At 41.7% G+C, this 23,632-nt stretch overlaps 1 protein-coding gene across 3 annotated transcripts in view; it reads left to right on the forward strand.

Moving 5' to 3' along the window:
* Positions 1–23,632, forward strand: part of TAB3 (TGF-beta activated kinase 1 (MAP3K7) binding protein 3) — a 72,722-nt gene that overhangs the window by 25,345 nt on the left and 23,745 nt on the right. For all 3 annotated transcript variants that reach the window (XM_054005922.1, XM_054005923.1, XM_054005924.1), the window contains exon 2: positions 22,163–22,351. In XM_054005922.1, coding sequence (XP_053861897.1) covers positions 22,250–22,351 — 102 coding nt within the window. In that variant the 5' untranslated portion in view covers positions 22,163–22,249. The remainder of the gene's footprint in view (positions 1–22,162; positions 22,352–23,632) is intronic.

Raw genomic sequence — 23,632 nt, forward strand, 5'->3', positions numbered from 1 at the left:
ATGTTCTAACACGTTTTTACATAACTTCTGAATTTAAAAAAAAAAAACTTTAAAAAACCCCAGAAATTCTGTGATGTGGAACCATATTGACCCCCATTTAGGTAGTCTTCAGGGTTTGGGCCTTTACATCCACAGCATAGACTTCTACCACTTTGAGCTAATTGAATAACTGGTAGCATTAATAGGCTATTGTTCTAGATGTGGACACATTTTGGGTTACGCAGCTTTTTGTCGTAGCAGATGAATGTAGAGACTCTGATTCAATTCTAGGTTCTGGAAAGGAATGTGCTATAGTGGTCTGATTCTTCTGTACCTTGTGCTCCTCTCTAGTTCCCTTCTTCTCCACAGTTTAGGCTCCAATTCCCCCATATGCTTGCTTATACCACCTTTTGGTCCTATTCCTACTGTTCACACCAGCTCCTGATCCCTCCCTACTGTCATCAGCACTCTATATTCCAGTGTGATTGCTTCTTCCTTCTCTTCTGTGCTATCTCGGTGCCAGCAAGCAGAGGCATTGAAAGGAGAGGAGACCGTCTTAGCTCTTAATTCCTGTGCCCAGTGCTACAGAAACAAGGAGGAGCAATTGCAGAGAAACAACTGTTCAGCATTTGCGTTGCTAGTATGGCACATGCTCAGTCACTCTGTGGGAATGGCATATGTACAGTCCAGTTGGCACAAGGCAGTTCTAAGGGGATGGAGCATGCTGAGTGCAAATGGGATCTTCAGAGAATTTAGCTTCCAAACTCTGGCAAGTCTCTAATGAGCATGTGCAAGCTGTGATTTTTATTTATTTATTTATTTATTTAATTTAATTTATTTTAAGAGGCTCATAACTTGGTGAAATTTGGGTGGACGTTCATGGGGACTACAAAAGGTGCAGCTCTAAGACCAGGGTGACGCTCCCTCCCCACCCCAACCAAATTTCAAGCCTTTGCTCCAAAGCCTGGAGGCAATAGAGTTTCTTAGTGAAACAACTAAGATTTTTTTTAACATTAGCAAAACTTATTTTTTCCCTAATCTTGTTCTTGTTTATGGCTGTTTTTTAGCTGAAACTTGCCAAAAAAAAGTGAGGTGGACTGAGGCAGACACCCAGCATGGAAAATTTCAGTATAATAATTTGGCAAAAGGATAAGCATCTGAAAATAGGGACTTACAATAGAAAGTGTTGGACAGCTTTACTATTAAGGATGTTGCCTGCCTGTGAATTATAAATTTCCTTAGGGATATGTCCATTCTCCCACTTGTATTGATATTCTAAACTGAAATGTGTATCAATTAACAGTTCCTCTAGCACAGATCTGTTAATATCTTCAAGGAATTGGTTGCCTCCTTAATAAAAATGTGCTGATTGATGTTTTACTCAGTGTAGTGTTGAGATCCCTTCATATTTAATGATTGTCATCTGTACTATAGTGTTCGTTTGTACCTGCAATTTTAATTAAATAGAAATATATTTAGCTATATAATAATACTCAGTGCAGTCAGAGAATTGACCTGCCAATTCTACTCTTGGTTTTTAAATTTTTTAATTGCTTCTGGACTGAAATATTGCCAAGTTTAAATCCAGAGTTTTTATATATGGCAGAGATTATATATAAACTTTTGATAAACTATAATGGAAAGGTTTGATGGGTCATTTGCTATAAGAAGACTTCTAAGGATGCTATAAGTAACATTTGTTTATAAAATACAGAAAAATTGCCATTATCTCATGAAAAGATTTCCATGGTATCCATTTCAGAAGTAGGAGACTCTTAATCTGTCCACTTACTACTGCTGTTTTTAGTGTTTTCTTTGTGACGAGCTACACAAATAATTCCAGAGGAAGTAAGCTGGTCTCTGGGCCCTGAAATGCTATGTTTTGCTGGTGCCATGGAACAAATAGCGTCTTCTGCATCTGTAAGAGGGCGGGCAAAGCCAACACATTAATTTAGGTTAACCTTCCAGTAGTGGGGGGAAATGAAACCATATATGTATATGTGTGTGTGTGTGTGTGTGTAAATAAAATAAAAACAATTATAATAAACCTATAAATAATAGGTTTTTACAAGTTCTCCATCACCATAGTATCTGAGCACCTTAAGATAGTAAGCAATTCTGCTAATAGAGATAGTATTGACTGCATATTTGTCAAAATAACACAATATAATCATGCCAGTTTTAATTATTTTGGTAATTTATTTCAAAATACCTGTCAAGTATGTCTGCAGTAATACAGACAAAAAGATTCAGGAAATGTTTTTTGACAAATAGATTCCTTATTAGGCATATTAATACAGAACTTTGAGTAATAATTCATTCAAACTACAATACGGAAATGTATTTCCTGAACCCGTCAGAAGCAGTGCAAAGGCTTGGGGGGAATCAGGGTAATGGAGGAGCTGAGGAGGAAGGAAGTCAATGCTGGGAAGGAGCCTGGGAGTGAACCTAGAGGGTGATTGGTTATAGGTGGGAGAAGTATGTAACATTTTTGGGGAAAGGAGGGATTGTTAGGGATTTGGGAAGCCTACCCATGCAGACCCTGGCAGACCCCTAGCATCTCCCAATCAGTCAGGCACATCTGCCCCTGTCCCCATGTGTCCCAGCACCCCCACTCGGCCACCCCCCCCCCTTATCCCCATGTGTCCCTGCACCCTGACTCATTCAGCTGCCACTCCAGTCTACCCCCACTAGCCCTTCTAAACTCCAATCTGTGACCACCTACAGCAGCCCTGTGTACCCCACTCTCTTTTCCCTCCATCCCACATATCCCGTGCTGCCTCACCTGGCTCTGCAGGCGGGGTGCTGTGAGGAATGCAGTTTCTGCTCTCTCCATATCGGCTGCTGGCTGATGCAGCCGGTGAGTCGGCTGCCTCTGTTTTGGCATCACAGCAGCCCCTGGTGGGTGAAAGATGTAACTGTAGAGCATCTCTGGCAGAATATATTTTCTGTGGAGAATAAAAATATCTGTGGGACACATGAATTCTGCATGTGCACAGTGGCACAGAATTCCCTCAGGAGTAATACATCATCCCTGCTTGTGTAATTTGGGGGACTGAAGCTGGGATCCCCAGAAGTAGAAGTAGGCACCTCCACCACTTGACCTAAACAACCAGATGTCTTGACCTAACCAACCAGATGTCTTAGCATTGAAGTAATAGCAGAGTCATGAACCTTATAGCTGTAAGAGCTACACTGTGTTAGTGTGGATTACAGAAGTACCCAATTTGAAACCTTTCTTCTGAAAGACTGTTGGCAAAATGGAAGAGTTGCCTTCATTATATTACAGACTTGGGTTCTGTATTCTCTACTCCCAGCAGCATCTGAAGTGACATTGTGCAAGCTCCTTTATCTTACTATAAAATTAATTTATAGTTCCCTTCCCCACCCCTAAGGGATGAAACCATGGCTCATTTTAAGGGTGGTTAAGAACAAAAACATTAACAGTAGCCTGTGGAAGAGCTGAGATTAGAACTCATGTTCTGTGGGTTTGCAGTTCAGTACATCTTCTTCTAAACTGCATAGCATTGTATGTGGGAGTTCTCTCCTGTTCTGTTCTCCAAAAATGTGACCGGTGAAATGCTGCATCACTGTGAGATTGCATATAACAGGCCAAAATTGTGGTGTTCATGAAAGCTGGCAAAGCTGACAGTATGCCTGGTTAACTTTGGGGTTCTTTTTTTTTCCCCCAGCCACATCATGTATTTCATGAATTGCTTAATTAATAGCTATAGGTTGTGTGTACCAGCAAGTAAGCCAGTTCATGTCAGATTGCCATACAACTTTCTGGCTTCTGGCATTTGGTTTATATGGTACAGTAGTATATTGTTGCTGGGGAGTCCTTAATTCCTTCATTATCTGGTTGATGTAGAAATTTATCCTAGCTTGCATCTTTTTGAGGCCCTGCTGAAATCTTCTGACAACCACTCTTCAAGTTTATGCACCTGAGTTATGGGCAATACATGTTCTTTCTGAACCCAAATGGGTTATCTGGGCTGTCAAATTGCAATGAAGCTTATTTTTATCATAAATTTGGTCCCACAGCATAGAGGTGGGGATCCCTCATTGCCTGGTGGGAGATCATAAGTACTCAGAGAAACATTCATTAATAACAATGGGAAAATTTTGTTAGTATCTTACTTATTTAGTAGATTTGAAATGATTAAATTTAAAATGCCATTATCTTAACAGCATCCCAGTGTATTGGGCAACCTGAGTATGCATCTGTTCCTAGCACTACTTAAGTTATGTTTGTCCACGTACAATCTGTGTGTAGCAAATTCCCTTTGACAGCTTCAGATGATTTTAATGTTCTGTGGCAGAAGAGGAAGAAGAATAAAAAGATAATTGTGGCTCCCATTTAGATCTTGATGGATCATGAGATTGACATCGTCAGCTCTCCTGGTCTGGAGGCCATAAATGAAAGGAACGGAGAGGCCTCGGAAGAGATTGAAAAAAGGAAGAGGCAGGAAAAGATGGATGCCTCTTAGAGGATGTGGAATCAATTGTTTAAGGCAAATAAACTATCTTGTGGTGCAAATAAACACACTAACACACTTGCTTCCAGACCACAGATGGGGACCCCACAGTGATCCAGCCCCATCTCCCTCAGTGTCAGAATGTGTTCAGTGGCAGTGATTCATTTCCTTCTTCAAAAACAAAGAACCCTACCTGTCTCAGAAGTGCAATCCTGCTTTCTATGAGTATTGTCAGGACAACAAGAATTATCCCCAAATGTGATCTCAGCTGTAAGCAAGCAACATGTTTTCTTTAAACTTTCTTTTCCATTTCCAACATCGGCTCTGTTTTGAAAAACTTGTTTATCGTTGTTGAATGAAGAAAAACAACCTTATTTTATATTGTCTGCATAGAATCCATGAAATCCTTTTCAGTCATAATCCTTTTATTACATACAGCAGTCATTAAATAACAGCAAATTAATTTATTTTTTAAAACTACAAAGGATTAAAAGATCATGTAGCATAAGCACAGGAACATGGAGATCTGTGTCATTCTACTACTGCAGTGTCTATGAACAAAATACTGGCACGTGGCAACCCTCATCATGCATACCTGCACAGTGTGTCCAACAATTGTAGTAATTTGCCAAGGATAAAAGGGAAAATCCCAATTTGTGTTCTTGGTTGTGCTTTCCCCTCTGCTCACAAATGTTATGGAAGATTTAGGTAAGACAGTAGAGACATATTTCAGGTCAGTGTGATTTTGCTTCGATAGGCATCTACGTCGACCCTCAGGATGCACTCAAACACCTTTCTGCCACTAGAGAGATTGTAGTTAAATTGCCAATTGTTAGCATCTCATAATCTTAGTATTGTAAGGCAACAGAATGTAAGCTAAGGTCCCCAAGGCATTTAGCACAGATTTACCACATATTTCTTGGTTTTACTGCAGCAGTGGCACCCTTATCTACTCTTTTCTGCGCATTGTCTAATTATTTAATATTCTGGTATCCTGAATCATGACAGGCGAGCAAGCAAAGCACCTTTGTGATCCACCACATCTTTATTTTATGGTTGTAGAGCTCTGCAGATTGAGAGGGGAAATGAACAAAGAATTGAGACATGAAATCCATCAGTAGCCCCAGCATACTTTAAGAAGTCTCAACATCATTCACGGCCCTCAATTATTTGATTGGCGTTGCTAACTTTAATGATGAATCAGTAACATTTACTTTGTCGCAGTACTATTTCTCTCATTCTTTCCCATGCCAAAGCTTTCAAGTGATAGTCTGCATTCTTGGCTCGTCTCCAAAGTGGTATGACAACTCATGCCCAGAAGAACAGTCTTTTTTATCTGAGCTGAATTTCAGTTGTTAATGCCACGCATACAGTCTAAATTTACTGGTTGTATTTTGGTGTCTCGGCCAGTTGCACTTGGTTTAGATCATTACAGTGTTGTCTCAGCAGTGGGCTGAGCTATGTTTTGCCGAAAGTCCGCTTTCTTTGTGGTTCAGTTTGGCATTTTAAATTGACATAGTTCTGTGTGTTCCTCTACCTTGTTTTCAGGTTACAATTGACTTTTCTTTGTAATGTAACTGTCTCTGCCCAGTCTGCTTCCTACCTGTTAAGCAGCAAACTCCAGAATCTGGAGGATGTAGCAACCTGCAGTGCTAGGAATGTCTCCACAACAACTGGTCACTGTGATCATTGAGGCAGGAGATGGAGTTTTGTGTAAGCCGTCCTGTAGTCCTAGATCAGTGTTTCCCAAACTTGGGACGCCGCTTGTGTAGGGAAAGCCTAATTAATAGTTGCACTACAGGCAAGTTTGAAGTTGAGCCAGTCTTGGTTGCAAAGCCTGTTCAAAGGATTAGAGGTGAGATTACATGATTGCATCTGCAGCCAGGTCACATGCCAGTAATGTTTACAAGGCTATAATTGGGTGCAGATGACTACTGAATAGATAGTAGACATGACTGGGTTGAAATGTTAAAGACCCTTTTTTTTGGCCTAGTTAATCCTTGATGAAAGAGAATTTAACTTGAGCTATGTTCAGATTTCATGGAGTGGAATGAGGTTGCCACTTAAGTGTCGTACTTATTTATAAAAACTTTAATATCCTGGCAACTTTTCCTTCCTGGTCACTTATTTCTACAATCCCTGTAAAATGCGTAGCAGTAACAAACTGTCTTTACAAGGTGGCCGCAGTATTGAGGGGTGTGAGAAGAAATGATATATCTTCACCTAGGAGCATAGCCCAGACATTTGACAAAGAACTTACTCATTTTTGGGCTCTGCTCTGTTAGGCAACAAACCAAAAAATAGTAATATTCTTGTATTTAAATTCAGTGCTTTCTAATTCTGTCTTCTGAGCTAGTTTCCTTCTTGTCTTCTCATGTTTTGTTGTTGGACTACCCTCCATAAAGTGTATACCATTTTTCAGAAGTATGTAACCAAAGCAGCAAGGGAGCTGAGATAGTTTTATGGGTATAATATCACATATTTGGAATCAGCTGCCCCATTGCCTATGGTGATCAGCCAGTGCCTAATCTTTTTAAGCAGAACTTTCCTGGAGCAGAGCATGATTTGGGCAGCGGTGAAGCTTAGGGGAGGAGTTGAACAGGTTCTTCCCCTCAACTCCTATCTCTTTCCAGCAGCTGCACATCTGGCTCAGCTGCCAGACAGCATTCCCTCATCTCCTCACCCCTAACACTGGCTTCAAAACAGATCCCAGCCAGCAGAACCTTGCCTCCCCATTCACCAGCTTTCATGTAAAAACAGCCAGTTTCTTTCCCTGACCCCACTTCTGTGCTACTTTGGATTGTGACCACAAATGATAATAGAAATGGGGCCATAAATTGGATACTGGTCTGAGGGTCCTGAATGTTTGACAGCCTCTGCTCTAAAAGTAAGTTAAATCATCAGCTACCTCTGTTTGAGCACTCAAGGCATACCTGGTGTGTGTGTGGTTTACACCAGGGGTTCTCAATCTTTTTCTTGCTGAAGCCTATAAAAACGCCAGGGCCCAGCAAGGGAGGAGAGGGACCCTTAGTCATAGGCATAGTTTTACTTCTGTTTGGGGGTGGGAGGCAAGAGCTGGCGGGGCTTGAGCCAGCTCCTCACAGCAGGGTCCAGGGAGGGAGCGCCACCTCCACCCCTTGACTCACTCAGGAGGCCACCCAGCCTATCTGGGCTGTGGGGGGCCATAACCAAAAAATATAACTCAAAAAGGGGACTCAGTTCCAAAAGTTTGAAAACCGCTCAGGGTGCAGGGAGGGGGGGGGAGTCGTTCAGGGTGCAGGGAGGGTGCAGGCAAGGGAGTAACTAAGGGTGCAGGGAGGGGAGTAGCTAGGTGCTGTGTATGGGCAGGGGGGCTCCCAGCTTTGGGGGTGGGGTGGGGGCGCTGGGGCTCCTGGCTTCACCCCCCCCCCCCGTTCCTGGCTGGAGTGGGGCGGTTTGCCGGCTTCAGCTCCACACTGCTTTGGGGACTTGAGGGGGCACTGGCATCCGTTCCCGGATGGGGGATGGGGGTCTCCAGCTTCAACCACGTGCCGCTCCCGGCTTCGGGGGTGGGCACCGGCTTCAGCCCTGCGTCACTCCCAGCTTCAGTGCTGGGGCTCGGGGCACTGGGTTTCAGTTGTGGGGCTCCGTGGCCCCCCGAAAGGGCTCGTGGACCCCCAGTTGAGAACCGCTGGTTTACACTATAACAAGCAAATCTTCCTAGTGCAATGGAATATTTTTCCATTTATTTACTCTAGTAAATCAAACCTCTGAATAACCCACTTCTTTGCCACTATTCAGTTTCTGGGAATCCTGTGTTTTGTAATGCCTAAATAATAGTATTGTTTCAGATTGGTTGTTGAATCTGACCTCTTAACTGAGCTGTAAAAGTAATTAGATATTGCTTGGAAAAAACTTACACTTAAAGTAGCCTTTTCTGAAGACTTCCCATGCTGCATAGACTACAAGAAATATGCTTAGATTATGTGTGCTAAGAGTAAATGTCTATGCTTCATCTTTTACTAATCTTAAAATATATTGTTTTTCCCCTTCAGCTTCACTGGAATATCAGAGAACTGATTATGTATGGTGTTTCTGAGAAAAGAATGTACAGTGTTCCACTGGGTGACTTCTTGGTTGAGAATACATTATTTTAGGACTGTACTTGCATTCTTAGAGGATTTGTAAATCCTTCAGGGTTAGTTTTCTCATAAATCAAAGAAATATCATATAATATATGAATTTCTTTATTAGTAATTTAAGTTAAGGATCTGCAAGCTTAATGGGCATTACAGATTGCAAGGTGGTTGGTCATTGTCATAAGTCAGTCAGAATTTGTTATCAAGATGAAATTATTGCTTTTTTTTTTTTTTTTTTTAGGACTGTCGATTAATCACAGTTAACTCACGCGATTAACTCAACAAAATTAATCGTGATTAATTGCACTGTTAAACAATAGAGTGCCAGTTGAAATTTATTAAATGGATTTATTTATTTGTTTTTCTACATTTTCAAATATATTGATTTTTATTACAACACAGAATACAAATTCTACAGTGCTCACTTTATATTATTATTTATTACAAACATTTGCAATGTAAAAATGATAAACAAAAGAAATAGTATTTTTCAATTCATTGTCCACCACTTCCCAGTGGCTGGGAATGGCGAACCGTGGCCACCAGGAGCTGCGGGTGGCCGTGCCTGTGGATAGTTGAGGTAAACAAACTGTCTCGCGGTCCACTAGTGGATTACCCTGATGGGCTGTGTGCGGCCTCCGGGCCGCAGGTTGCCCACCATTGGGTTAAGGCCAGGTCTACACTACCACTCACTTTGATATAACTTACATTGCTCAGGAGTATGAATAAGGCGATGTCTACACTAGCACTTTTGTCGGTATAACTTACGTTGCTTAGGGGTGTGAAAAAAAATTCTCAGATACACAAGTAACACTGACAAAAACACCGGTGTGGACGGTGATATGTTGGTGGAAGAGCTTCTCCTGCCGACATAGCTACTGCCTCTCACGGGGATGGATTTATTATGCTGACAGGAGAGCTCTCTCCCGTCGGCATAGAGTGTCTTCACCAGATGCGCTACAACGGCACAGCTGCACAAGTGTAGCACTTCTAGTGTAGACTAGCTCTTACAAAATCAAGGGGAAATCTCCCTGTGAAGAATTAAGTTGCAGAATGTGGAAACTGAGGGCACAGTAGATCAGTGAAAGGATTAACTTAATGTATTTGTTGCTGGTTGTTGGATTCTGTTTTGGGTCATGGGAATGGGCTTGTAAATGCTGCTATTTATACAATTTTTATAATACCATCCGTTAGGTGGTAGTGCTGAAGCTTTCCATTGAAATTGTATGGAAAGGGCTGATTGGCAAAAACCAATAAAGGGTAGACCTAAGGGACTAAATAACAGGTCTCCAGCCCTGGGATCTCACTTCAGCCTGGTAGTTTAAAATTAGCTCAGGAGCTTGCTCCAGTCTTGGGAGTTCATTTAAGTTTAGGAGTGAAGTCCAGGTTAAGAACTTGGTTTCAGTTAAGAACTCATCCTTAAATTTAGGGTTTCAGTCAGAAGCCTTCTTGTCTTTTACTGGTGGATTTTATTAAGGGATGTTTATTGTAAATACTGTTACTGTAACTCTAAGTTAAATTAGGATCTCAAATTATTACTTACTTTGATATTTAAAATGGATTTCAGATTATTTTCAATCTATATTTGAGACTATGATCGGCGTTTTCTACACTATAATTATGGAGTGACACTCTTTACTAAATGCTAAGCACTGTCCTAGCTGCTGCTTCAATGAAGAGAATGTGATCTAGCAGTTTGTCTGAGCCTCCTTTCAGCTTTAGAGAATTGGATACGATTTCAGTAGTTACAAAGGCCATTTAAAAAAAAAAAAAAAAAACCTATAATTTTTTGTTTGGTTTCTGGGGAAAAAACACACACAGTTGTTAAATTAAAACAAATAGCTTTCTTTTTATATCATTCTGAAGTATTTATGTGAAATTAAGATGTATTGGAAAAGTTTTTTTTGTTTGGCAAGTTTAGAACTAATTTTTCTATAAATAAAAACATGCTGTTCTGAAAAGTTGAAGGGAGATATGATGAGCGCATCAAGGTTCTGGTGCTTATTAGGAAACAAGTTATAGAATTATCTAGAAACGTAGGCCATGGCTACACTTGCGAGTTACAGCACTGTGTAAAGGCTCCCCCAGCGCTGTAACTCACTCCCCGTCCACACTGGCAAGGCATTTGCAGCGCTGTATCTCTGTGGTTGCAGCGCTGCATGTACTCCACCTCTCCGAGAGGAATAGCGAGTGCAGCGCTGCCGATGCGGCGCCAGTGTGGCCGCCAAATGCGCTGTGAATGGCCTCCAGAATTATTCAGCAGTATCCCACAATGCCTGTTCTAGCCACTCTGGTCATCAGTTCAAACTCTACTGCCCTGGCCTCAGGTAACCAACCATGTGACTGACCCTTTACATTCCCCAGGAATTTTAAAAATCCCCTTCCTGTTTGCTCAGCCCGGCGTGGTGTGGAGTGCTATCAGCGAATCTTTCCAGGTGACCATGCCTCCACGCGCCAAGCAAGCCCCAGTATGGAGCAATGGCGAGTTGCTGGACCTCATCAGTGTTTGTGGGGAGGAAGCTCTACAGTCCCAGCTGCGCTCCAGCTGTAGGAATTACGATACCTTCGGGAAGGTATCAAAGGACATGATGGAAAGGGGCCATGACCGGGATGCCCTGCAGTGCAGGATTAAAGTGTAGGAGCTGCGGAGTGCCTACCGCAAAGCCCGCGACGCAAACGGCCGCTCAGGTGCTCCCCCCATGACCTGCCGATTCTACAAAGAGCTGGATGTGATACTTGGGGTTAACCCCACCTCCACTCTGAGCACCACCATGGACACTTCAGAGCCGGGGGGGGGGGGGAGAGGAGGAAGAGGAGGAGGAAAACGGGAGTGATGATGGTGGGCCGGATGGAGCCACCCCGGAATCCCTGGAGCCATGCAGCCAGGAGCTCTTCTCGAGCCAGGAGGAAGGTAGCCAGTCGCAATGACCGGTACTTGGTGGAGAACAAACGGAAGAGCAGGTTCCCGGTAAGCGTTTTTTGTGTTTTTTTTCGGGAAGGAATTTTTTAGATGCGGGCTCTTTGGGAGAGGATGGTTAGGCATGCATGCCTAGATGCGGAATAGTGCATTGATGTGGTTTATCACATCGCGGTAATCGGCCTCGGTAATCTCCTTGAATTTCTCATCCAGAACGTGTGCAATGCGTTTGTGCAGGTTTATCAGGTCAGCCACCGTGATTCTTGTCCCAGCCAGGCTAACGTGTCTGCACCACTGTGCCATGAGGGGCGGGGGGTCCATTGCTGCACACAGGCAAGCTGCATATGGGCCAGGGCGGAAGCCGCATTGCAGTAGAAGTCCCTCCCTTGCTCCCCAGGTCACCCTCAGCAGCGAGATGTGTAGGGTTTCATGAGCCATGGCATTAATGGGTAAGCGGGATCTCCAAGGATCACAATGGGCATTTCAACTTCCCCTACCGTGATCTTCCGCCCTGGGGAAAAAAGTCCCGGCCTGCATCTTCCTGAACAGCCAAGTGTTCCGAAAGATGCGTGCGTCATGCACCTTTCCGGGCCAGCCTGTGTTAATGTCAATGAAACGCCCATGGTGATCCACAAGTGCCTGGAGAACCATAGAGAAATACCCCTTCCGATTAACATACTCGGATCCTAAGTGGGGTGGTGCCAGAATAGGAATGTGCGTCCCATCTGTTGCCCCTCCACAGTTAGGGAACCCCATTTGTGCAAAGCCATCCCCTATTTCCTGCACGTTACCCAGAGTCACGGTTCTTCTGAGTAGGATGCGATTAATGGCCTTGCAAACTTGCATCAACATGATTCCAATGGTCGACTTTCCCACTCCAAACTGGTTTGCGACCGACCGGTAGCTGTCTGGAGTTGCCAGCTTCCAGATTGCAATAGCCACCCGCTTCTCCACTGGCAGGGCAGCTCTCAATCTCGTGTCCTTGTGCCGCAGGGTGGGGGCAAGCTCCTCACACAGTCCCATGAAAGTGGCTTTTCTCATCCGAAAGTTCTGCAGCCACTGCTCGTCATCCCAGACTGCCATGATGATGTGATCCCACCACTCGGTGCTTGTTTCCCAAGCCCAAAAGCGGCGTTCCACGGTGCTGAGCATATCCATGAATGCCACAAGCAATTTTATATCGTACGCGTTACGCGGCTCGAGAGCATCGTCTGACTCCTCACCCTCACTCTCACTGTCACTTTGGATCTTAAGGAATAGTTCGACAGCCAAACGTGACCTGCTGGTGAGACTCGTCAGCATACGCCTCAGCAGTTCAGACTCCATTTCCCGCAGACAGATCGCGCTGCACAGAAACCGTTGAAAGAGGCGCCGAAGGTGGATGGAAACAAAGGGATTTCTGGGATGCGAAGCGATGCATCACTGGGCATTGGGACAGAACCCAGAATTCCCCGCACCCACGCCCCCTTCCCACAATCCACGGCGCCAGAATGGGAAAAGGTGCTCTGTGTGATAGCTGCCCATAATGCACCGCTCCCAATAGCACTGCAATTGCCGCAAATGTGACCATGACAGTGCACTGGGCAGCTGTCACTGTGGACAGACTGCAGCGCTTTCCCTACTCAGCTGCACAAAGTCAGGTTTAACTCACAGCGCTGTACATCTGCAAGTGTAGCCAAGGCCATAGAGGGAAAGGGGAATGTGGAGCCCACTAATTAGGCAGAGCAGTGGGAGTACTGGGTGAAGTGATCTCTTCTTGATTGAGGGCAGAATGCTTGGTTTATTGGAACCTAGAAAATTCTTGAGGTAGCCAGGGCATTTGAGAACATGAGAAGTCACTAGAATTTGCTATTCCATTCTAATGTAGGAAATTTGAAAGCTGCTAATTAATATAAATGTATGCAATTACCTAAGGTAATTGTCTAAGACAATATATGATTTTTTTTTTCCTGACTCCACAAGTCTAAAGGGGTAGGAAAAAAGCAATTGAATGAACTGAAGTGCAAAGTAAATATGGTCAGGGTTAAAGAAAACACTCCTCTGAAGAGGACAGAAAATAATTTCTTTGAATTCTTCATGATCTAATGTGCCACTGAATAAAACTTATTGAAGGGAAGAACAGACTGGTGATAAGTTTGATCCATCATTAAAATGTAGCTGCAGTGATCATTTAAGTCTTTGTTCCAGGCCTCTGAGCAGCTTTTAAACTGCTAGAGGACAAAGACGTGAACGAGAGAGAGAGTTGCAACTTTCTTTTATGCTAATATTGTCTTTGAGATAGCACATAATGAGCCGTTTTTAAAAATGACCAAAGCACTTCACTCTTGATGCATTCTTTTCAGGTATACTATTAAAAGAAATGGAGAAAATCAAAAGAAGAACAAAAATAATTGTATTAGATACTAGGGCAAGAAGATTGGTTGAATGTGAGAAATGACCAGATATTGGTTACAAGTATCTGTAAAGGGAAGAATAAAATCCTACTTAATGCTATTAATTTTACATCTGGGAAAAAAAAGCAGAACACTAGCCAAATTGCAAAAGATGACATCTGGGAATGCTGAGAAAAGCACAGGAAGGAGGTCTGTGCCATTTTTTCATGTGATGAAACTAAAGTGGAAGTAGAGGAAAACATCTGAAGTTCAGTCATTCTAAGCTTCTGATATGTGAGCACTCAATAATATAGCAGATTTTTACATAATTGTTCCACAGAGAGGCTATAAATTTACCAAAGTAGTTAGAGGAGGCTTTGGAGAGACTTACTAGCTAGAGACTGACATTGCTGACTCAGTCTCCAAACCTGATTTCCACACACAAAATAAATTTAATGGAAACACGTAAGGCAGTGGTTCTCAAATTATTGTACGGGTGACCCCTTTCACATAGCAAGCCTCTGTGTGCAACTCCCCTTATAAATTAAAAACACTTGTTTATATATTTAACACCATTATAAATCCTGGAGGCAAAGCAGGGTTTGGCGTGGAGGCTGACCGCTCACAACCCCCCACGTAATAACCTCGTGACCCCCCTAAGGGGTCGCGACCCACAATTTGAGAACCCCTGACGTAAGGACAAATTGGAAAATTATTTGAGAAGGTATGGGATCTTTACCTAGGCATCATGACTGATCTAGAGAGATACGTTGAACCCATATCAGGAGAAGGCTGAAATATTGCTTGTGGAACATAATCCTAATTGTATGCCTTTTAGGATTTAAAATTGAAGATCCAGATTTCCACCCTACATTTGTTTGTAGATTAAGTTCTCACAGTTCATTGCTTCAAAATGGTGAAAAATTGTCTGTCCGGCCAGTTCAGCATCAATTTGAATACCATTCAGATTGATATGGTTGCAACCTCATAATAGTTAAGGTAATGAAAAAACAAATGAATTGATAAAAATGAATCTGTATTGTAGATCAGATACACAGGAGAGAGAGGTTTTAATGGCTAGTAGCTTGGTGACTTGATTGTGATCTTGTTTTACTTACAGAATTGCTACTTCTTTTTGGACAATATCTCATCTTTCGACAAGGTATCATTTTTGGCAGAAGGACTGCTATATGGCTCTGGATGAATAGAATCAGATCTAAAACAATTTTACCTGCTTAAACATACATTTTAATTTCTGCTCCGTTAATCTCAATCTTCTCATTCATTATTAAAACATTTCCCATTCCTCAACAACAGGCATTTAAGCTTTCCTTTGTGCATTTTCTTTGTTTTTCAGGTAAGGGATTAGTATTTGATACTTTTCGGTATGATAGATTTCTGTGTTTTTTCAGGAAGAATAAAGAACTTGGAACAGTGGAATAAATATCACCCAAAATTTGCATATCCATCACATGCTGCTGCCAGTCATTGATCTGTAAACAGGGTTAACTGAGTTGTAGGTTGGCAGACTGAGGCCTGGTCCACACTAATCCCCCACTTCGAACTAAGGTACGCAAATTCAGGCAGGCTCCCCCGTCGATGCCACGTACTACTGTCACCGAGCTGGAGTACCGGCGTCGACGGCGAGCACTTCCGGGATCGATCCCAGAAGATCGATTGCTTACCGCCGGACCCGGAGGTAAGTGTAGACCTACCCTGAGAGATGGAAACATACAAACAGTTAAGGACTAACATTGCAGCAATGTGTCGTGTATAAAAGACTGTTGGAGTAGTTAGCTATTTCCGTATGCAAATAAATATTATCTATTCTGTCTTAACATCTATAGCAGTAATCCTTGACTGTTCGTTTTCATCAGCATTTTGTAAATTTACATATGGTACATCTTGAATGTGTCTACATCCTGCATTTAATACAATAGAGAGCAGAAAAAATTATGGAAGGGAATAGCTTAATTCTCTTCCAAATAAGTCTTAAAGTGCAACTAAAATCAATGCCAACATGGCTAAGGGCTTGTCTATACTTACGCGCTGGTTCGGCGGTAAGCAATCGAACTTCTGGGTTCGATTTATCGCGTCTTGTCTGGACACGATAAATCGAACCAAGAAGTGCTCGCCATCGACTCCAGTAATCCTGCTCGGCGAGAGGAGTACACGAAGTCGACGGGGGAGCCTGCCTGCCACGTCTGGACCACGGTAAATTCGAACTAAGGTACATCGACTTCAGCTACATTATTCACGTAGCTGAAGTTGCGTACCTTAGTTCGTATGGGGGGGTTAGTATAGACCAAGCCTAAGAGAGGTTGAGTGAAATTCTTTTACTTTTTGTACATCGTCAGAATTTGGTTGGGGTTTCAAAGGAATTTTTGATGCCTTGGGGTTCAACCCAGGCCAAAAAGGGGTTGTCACTGCCTGTCCTGCAATTCTGGGTGCCTTCTGTGCTGCTGTGGCTGACAACCCTGACACCAACAGCCAACCTACAAGCATGCAGGTCACACTTTGGCTTCTAATACTTAGGTTTTTTGGGGGGAGAGGTTGTTTTTTTGCAATGTAACCCCAACACCCTCCCCCCCACAGTCCCAAATTTCCCCAAAATTGTCTGCCTTGCAGTGTTCAGCCCTCTCCCTGAAAACTTACAGAACCTTAAATTCATTGCTCCTTTAAAGAGACGATATGCTGCAGCTCATTAATTTAATTAGATTGTGACAAACACTCTTATTTCATTCACAGCATTGAATTGGTTTATAGTAAAAATAAAACAAATTTATTAAATAGTCATAGGTTTAAATGATACCAAGTACAATGAGTAGAGAGAGATGGTTACAAACGAACAAAAGTAAAAATACACTTCTGAGATTAAAACTTAATTTCAGCAAGTTACAATCTTTGCCTAAGAAGATTTCTCACTTGTATTCAGTGCCCAGAGACTTCAGCCTCCTTGGATGAAGGATGCAATGTTCTGTGATTTCAAGAGCCCTGGCCCTTTGACTCCCACAAGACTTTTTGTTTCTGCTAATCTCTCCCAAAGTTCATTGACCCTGTTGCAAGAGGCCAGAAAACTTCGTGCTGTCCTCCCTTCCTGTTGACTTCCCATCCCCCTGCTGATTCATATGGAAATGGCGCTTCTATTGTTTTGATTCCCTGCTGCTTAATTTACATACAAAGGTAGAGAGCTACCTTTTCTCCTGTCTAGGAGAGAACTTGCTTTTCCCTGTTTGGTCACAGACTTTAAAGCATATCATCAGTGACTATCCATAATTCCTTGTATATAGGGCCCTATGAAATCTGTCTTTGTTTTTTATCAAAATTGTTTAATACATTGACAACAATTAAGTATCCTTACTATAAATACATAAAAATGTTCAGAATTGGATTGCAATGGGGAAAAACCTTAATTAGCCCCTAAAAAAATCCTACAATTTAAACAAAACATCCTGCAGATATACAGTATATGGTAAAAGTAACACATTTTAAATCACAAGTCGCACTCGGTAATATGACCAAACTGACATTGCTCAACAGTAACACAAGAATTCCACGGAAGTGTCTCTTACAATGACAATTTTACTGAATTCATATTTGAATAATAAAAAAATGCACTAAACATAATTCATCCTTGCAACAGTTGTTCCCATTTTATATTAAACTCAGTAACTTTCGAGCTCCCTATATTATGAAGGAATGCTTAAATTAATTTCAAATTTGATTAAACAATTTCAAACTAACAAATCATCATGTTATTGCTGAGTACCATAACTTTTTGATGTCTCAGCTAATAGAGTAAATTTAGCATACCTTGTAGCACCTTCAGGAAACATTTGGAATCAATTTGATTACAGAAACTTTACAGAACATATCTGATGTGTTGGTTGTTGATCTCCACTCTTCTCCCTTCCACCTTTTCCTTCTCCTAATTTATAGCTGAAGAGCTGAAAAGGCTGGCTTGTGGTACCTTTGCCTCAATGAAGAGATACTGCTTTGCATGATTACTATGCCCCTCTCCCCCCCAACTTTACCAGCAGGGTGAGCCAGACTTCCATTATTGCCTGTTGCATCGGAGGATCCAAATCAGAGTCACAAGCCACTACTTTTTCTTTTGGTACCCAATTCCGTGGTAGCACAGTGACACAGTCCCCAGAACTTCTTTCTGTCAGTGCTCTTTGATATATCTGTTGGTATTCATGTTCTCCCTGAAACAAACCTACTGTTATTTCTATATGTGAATAGAGCCAGGGATCACATTAATCGTAATAAAATGTAAGAGATCTTTGACCATTAGAAATGAATGAGTGGATGGTGCCATGCTACTGCTGTGAGTGGAATGAGAGAAAGGAGGACTCGGAGGAAGGAAATGGAATCTAGGATCCTGAGGAAGAAAATGAAAGTCCAATGAATGAAGATGGAGAGAGATACAGAACTGGAGGGGAAGGGAGCAGGCAGAGAAGACATTTATAAAACAGAGAAATGAGGAGCAAGAAGTGAACAACATAGGGGAGCAAAAATTATTAGAAAAGATAACCAAAAGGAGGAAAGTAGGGCAGAAATACTAAATAAACGGAGATGAAGGAAGAACCCGCTTCAACTGAGACTGTTCAAAAAAAAAAAAAAAGTTTTTAAAGAAAAAGAATGAAGACAGAAAAAGAGGAAACAAAAGTAAACAGAGCTCAGGAGAACTGAAGCAGGAAAGGGGGAGAGAATAAAGAAAATGAAAACAAAGCCAGAAAAGTCATCAAGTCCAGCCCCTGCCTTCATTAGCAGGACCAAGTACTGATTTTGCCCCAGATCCCTCAGTGGCCCCCTCAAGGATTGAATTCACAACCCTGGGTTTAGCAGGCCAATGCTCAAACCACTGAGCCATCCCTCCCCCCGATTGTAGTCAGTTCCTCTTTTCTGAGAGTTATGCTACTCCTTTTCCTGAAGCATGGTAAGTGGCGGTTGTCATATAGAGATAATTGGAGATCAGGTTTGGAGACTTTTAGAGGATCCCCCTACTAGCTACTGCCCGTCAATGAACACACTATTGGCCTTTGAAGAAAGTGCAATCACTCAGCTGTTTTTACCATTTTTGTCTACTGTTTGCCTAGATGAGATGGTGGTAAAAATTTCTCTGGTCAGGTCAACACTAGTCATCGCTGGATGTCTTCAGCGTTGGCCAAACTGGGTTAAAAATTTCTAGCATAAGTTTCTAACTGGACTAAAGCATAGTTTTAAACCAGTTTTTAAACATAGTTTAGTTATCTATTCAGAGCCCAATGAACGGTGTCATAACCCAGTTTGAACACATCTAGGTTTAAATCCTGCCTAGAAATATGGTTCTATATTGAGGATAACTCTTCAGACAGGGCCGTTGGCCATTCAATATGGACAAGGTTTGTCCTGGTCTAAACAAAATGTGGGTAGTCCAGAATATATGTTAAACCTCAGTTTAAACAGTTTGACATTGTCCACTCAAACATTTTATACCAAGTTAACCTGATGCAATTTAATTAAAATTATGTGTTAAAGCATTTCAGCTGTCACAGTTCCTTTCTCTGTAGTTGGTTTAATGTGTTAGTCTCTGTTGTCTAACTATGAAGGGCTCATCCGTTCATGAAAAGATGTTTATGCCTTTTCATAATTTTTTTATTCAGGTCTGGGTATGTTGCCAAAAGTGGCAGTTTCCACATAAAATAGTCATATGAATATAAGAACGGCCATACTGGGTCAGACCAGTGGTCCATCTAGCCCAGTATTCAGTCTTCCAACAGTGGCTGTCACCAGATGCCTCAGAGGGAATGAACAGAACAGGCTAATTTATTAAATGATCCATCTCCTTGTCATCCAGTCCCAGCTTCTGGCAGTCAGAGATTTAGGGACACCCAGAGCATGAACCTCTGTGAGATTTTTTTTTTGTTTTTATTTTTTGAACCCAGCTGCGTTTTTGGGCTTCTCAACATCAGCTGGTAATGAGTTCCACATGCGTGAAAAAATACTTCCTTATGTTTGCTTTAAACCTGCTGCCTATTAATTTCATTGGGTGACCCCTGGTTCTTGTGTTATGTGAAGGGATAGATAATACTTCCTTACACACTTTCTCCACACCTTTGATCAGACATGTTAATTAAATCATACCAAATGTTACAGCCATATATGCAACCAGGAAGACCATTGCATAGTACAAGAAACTAGTTGTTGTCTAGTTCAGAATGCTTGGGAAGAATCTATTATCTCAGCAGTATAACGTTGCTGAAATGCATTTAAATATTTTTTTATGCAGTACAAATATAAGTAATAAAATAGACTATTTAGTCTGTTTATTTCTGTACAGTTCAACTAAGCTTTTCACTGTGGAATGATACTGGCATTTGTGTGGCAGTGTTTCGCAGAATGTGTTTTGAAGTACTCGTTTTCTGTTGAAAAGTTCATGCTTCAAAATCAGATATACCAAAACAGTGAGAATCAAACAGTTGGAGTGAATATTGCTACAACTGAAGTAATTATTTTATAAATACATACTTTATAGCTGCCAAAATATGATGTGCAATATAAAGTGTAAGATTCAATTTATAGTCTCTTGCTTAAGTGGCTATACTGAAGTATTGAAATTTTGAGGGGCCTGGGAAGAAGCTTAATTCAGTCTTGAGAATCCTTTGAGGTGGGTAGCAAATGCTCGTGCAATTTACTTTCAATTAAGATTCCCATCTAGATGGGTTTTAACATTCTTAATGCCATGCTAACAGTGTCAAGGCTAAAAGTGTGGACAAAATTGTCTACAAATCTGGCTTGTACAGCACATGCAAGATACTATCCACCCTAAAGTATGATAGTTTCATAATGAAATCTGGACACATACAGAAGAATTTTGTTGTGCTGCTAAGTGCATAATCTTACTTGGAGCAAAGAATTAAGTCAGCAACCCAGGCTATAGAATACCCCTGTTTCCTTTCCACGCCTGTCAGATGAGGATAATAATAACTTCCTCACAAGAAGGCTTTGAGGATTAGTTAATGTTTGTAAAGTATGCTGAAGTTTAGCTATAGTAAGTACTTAATATTGCTAGGGTTACTTTCTGGCCAGAATTGTAGAAGGCATCCTTGGCTTGGTATTTTGACTTCAGCTACTTCAGGCTAGTATTGTGTTGATGAGTCTTAATGGGCAAACCATGTTTACTCAAGATGTATGTGTGTCCTATGTACACTCTTATTCTGGCTCAAATGCTACTTGTTATAATACTACTAGGTAAAAGAATCCTGACACAAAAGTAGACACTCTCTTCTCTCTGTATTTAAATATGAAGGTGATAAATGTTTTATGAATACCCACGATAAATACTTACTGTAATCCTAAAATCACTTGATCACTCTTCTTTCCCCGATGGTATCTTGAATGGATGCTCACGTCTTGAAGGCTTGAAAATATTCTTTTCCTACTGACTGTACCTATTTCTATTTTGAAAATATATTTTTTATTTTAATATAATGGAATAGAAGCAGACATGGCTTTGTTTCCTGGTGTGCAAGATTGGATGATGGCTAATTGCTTGAGTCAGCAAGAATTATTTTCCTGTATATGTCACAACAATAGTGGCTGTATTTTTTTTTCTAATTTTCTAATTAGTGGATGATATGAGAAGGAACGAGATTAAATCCAGAGAACGTTGCTCTGTATTTTGAGCAGTTTTAAGGTAGGGTACATATTATGCCTGAACTACTGAAGTGTCTAAACAGATACTGTGTTAGAAAGTTGTAGACCTGAGCTGCAAAATCTGTTATCTGATGTCCACAGCTGCTGTCTAATTTTAGTTAGTGGTATATATTTAAAGGTGGTGGTGTTCGTGCACTGTGGGAGTTGGGGAGATCTAATTATTAGCTAAAATACATAATTTAAAATACTACTGGTAATTGCACCACCTAGACTTTTACTCTGTCAGAACATAGCTCTATTACTAAAATAATGAATGAACCCTTGTATAGTATGTCATATCCTCAAACACCACAAACTTTTAACTATTCAAAATGTCTTTGAGAAATAAATATTAACCCCATTTTTTTATCAACTGGGGAACTGAGGCAGACTGAAGTCAGAGAGGGAGTCTAATGCATATCTGGGATTAGAAATTCATGACTCAACTCGTGTGTTTATTCCACGCCCCTTTCAATCTGTGAATCTAGAAAACAGTTCAGGTCATCTATACACAAACTTCATTTGGTCGAGGGAGAAGGAAGTTAGCTTCACTTTTACTTTGGATGAATTAGGATATATTTAATAAATATGATCATCGTTGTCTGTTTTTCTTAATAGAAAATGCCTGAAGCATCAGAAGATCATATCCACTGGAAGACTTATTGACTTCCATTCTTGAGAATCCCAGAACAACATCAGTCTGGCATGGCGCAGGGCAGTCAGCAACTTGATGTGCAGTTACTCCATGACCTCCGGCAACGTTTCCCTGAGATTCCAGAAGGGGTGGTGTCTCAGTGCATGCTCCAGGTACGCTGCAGCAGAATACAATAGCATAGTAACAGTTACCATTTATCCTTGTAGCATAAAAAGAACCCCCTTGTAATAGAAGAGTTAGAAATCAATTCAATTTCACAGTTGTCTTCTGGGTTTTTTGAAGTTTTTAAAGGATAACAGGTGTGACGATGCCCCCCATAAGGCTTTATGGAATATGCTTATGAATGTATATCTGACATAACTAGAATGTTTTATGCTACATAGGCCATGTAACATATCTCTGTAAAGTTATGATCTACTGAATCTATTAATCCTCTTTGTATGCATGTATCATTTTTGTACTTGCAGTTAGGAATATTGGCTGCATACTTGCTTGATTTTAACTAGCCTAGTAGAGCATTTGGTCAACTTCTTGAGAAAAGTGCAAATTAAGTGCCCAATAAAAAAACACTTAAGCTAACAATGAACTTGAAGATGCCAATCCACATCTGAGCTTTCACAGGAATGTCGCTTGGTTGGTAAAAACTGAGTCATGCATGGACATGTGGCTTGCCCATGTGACTCCAAAACTCCATCTTGGAGCTGGACTTTGCATAAGAGAGAGGAGGGGGTCTTCACCCACAAGAGAGAGTCTATTTAAACCCCTGGGAAAACCCTCCATTTTGTCTTCATCTGGCTAAAGAGAGAGCCTCTCCACCTCAAGGATACCTGAAAGAAACTGGAACAAAGGACAGTAACTACAGGGGGTGTGAGTGATTGCTGGACCCAGACTAGCAGGAGACAAGTCTGTAAAAGAAAGCTTATTGGAACTGGTGAGATCCCCGACTGCAGGAGTTCCGGCACTCAAGAGAGCTCAGTGTATCGAATATACCAGAGTCTCCCCTTCTTGGCACTGGAGCTTCGATATCAAGTCTTCTCTGGTACCTTGCCAGGCACCTCTACTTTCTAATCACTATTCCTTCCATACTCTCTATGAAGCCTGTTATCAAGGGGCTCCTCAGGCATACCATCAGCCTGCTCCACCACACCATGGTATAGCCAATCATGGGCACCACTGGGCTCTATCCCACTGCTCCAGTAGCCCTACTGGGATCCATGGGCATCATATCAATCATACGCTTCTTGGGCTTCCAGCTACATCTGTGAGCCCCTGAGATGTTCTCCTTCAGCCACTGAACCTCTAGAGGAGATTGCGGAGGAAGAAGAGGGCAGATTCAAAGAGGAGGTTGCATGGAGAACCAACATCTCTTCCTCCTCTCCAGATGAGGCAATCATGCCCCTGCCACTATGCTTAGCCAATGATTTCCAGCTTTT

This window comes from Malaclemys terrapin, chromosome 1, assembly GCF_027887155.1.
Source record: "Malaclemys terrapin pileata isolate rMalTer1 chromosome 1, rMalTer1.hap1, whole genome shotgun sequence".
In the NCBI taxonomy this organism is placed as follows: Eukaryota; Metazoa; Chordata; order Testudines; family Emydidae; genus Malaclemys; species Malaclemys terrapin.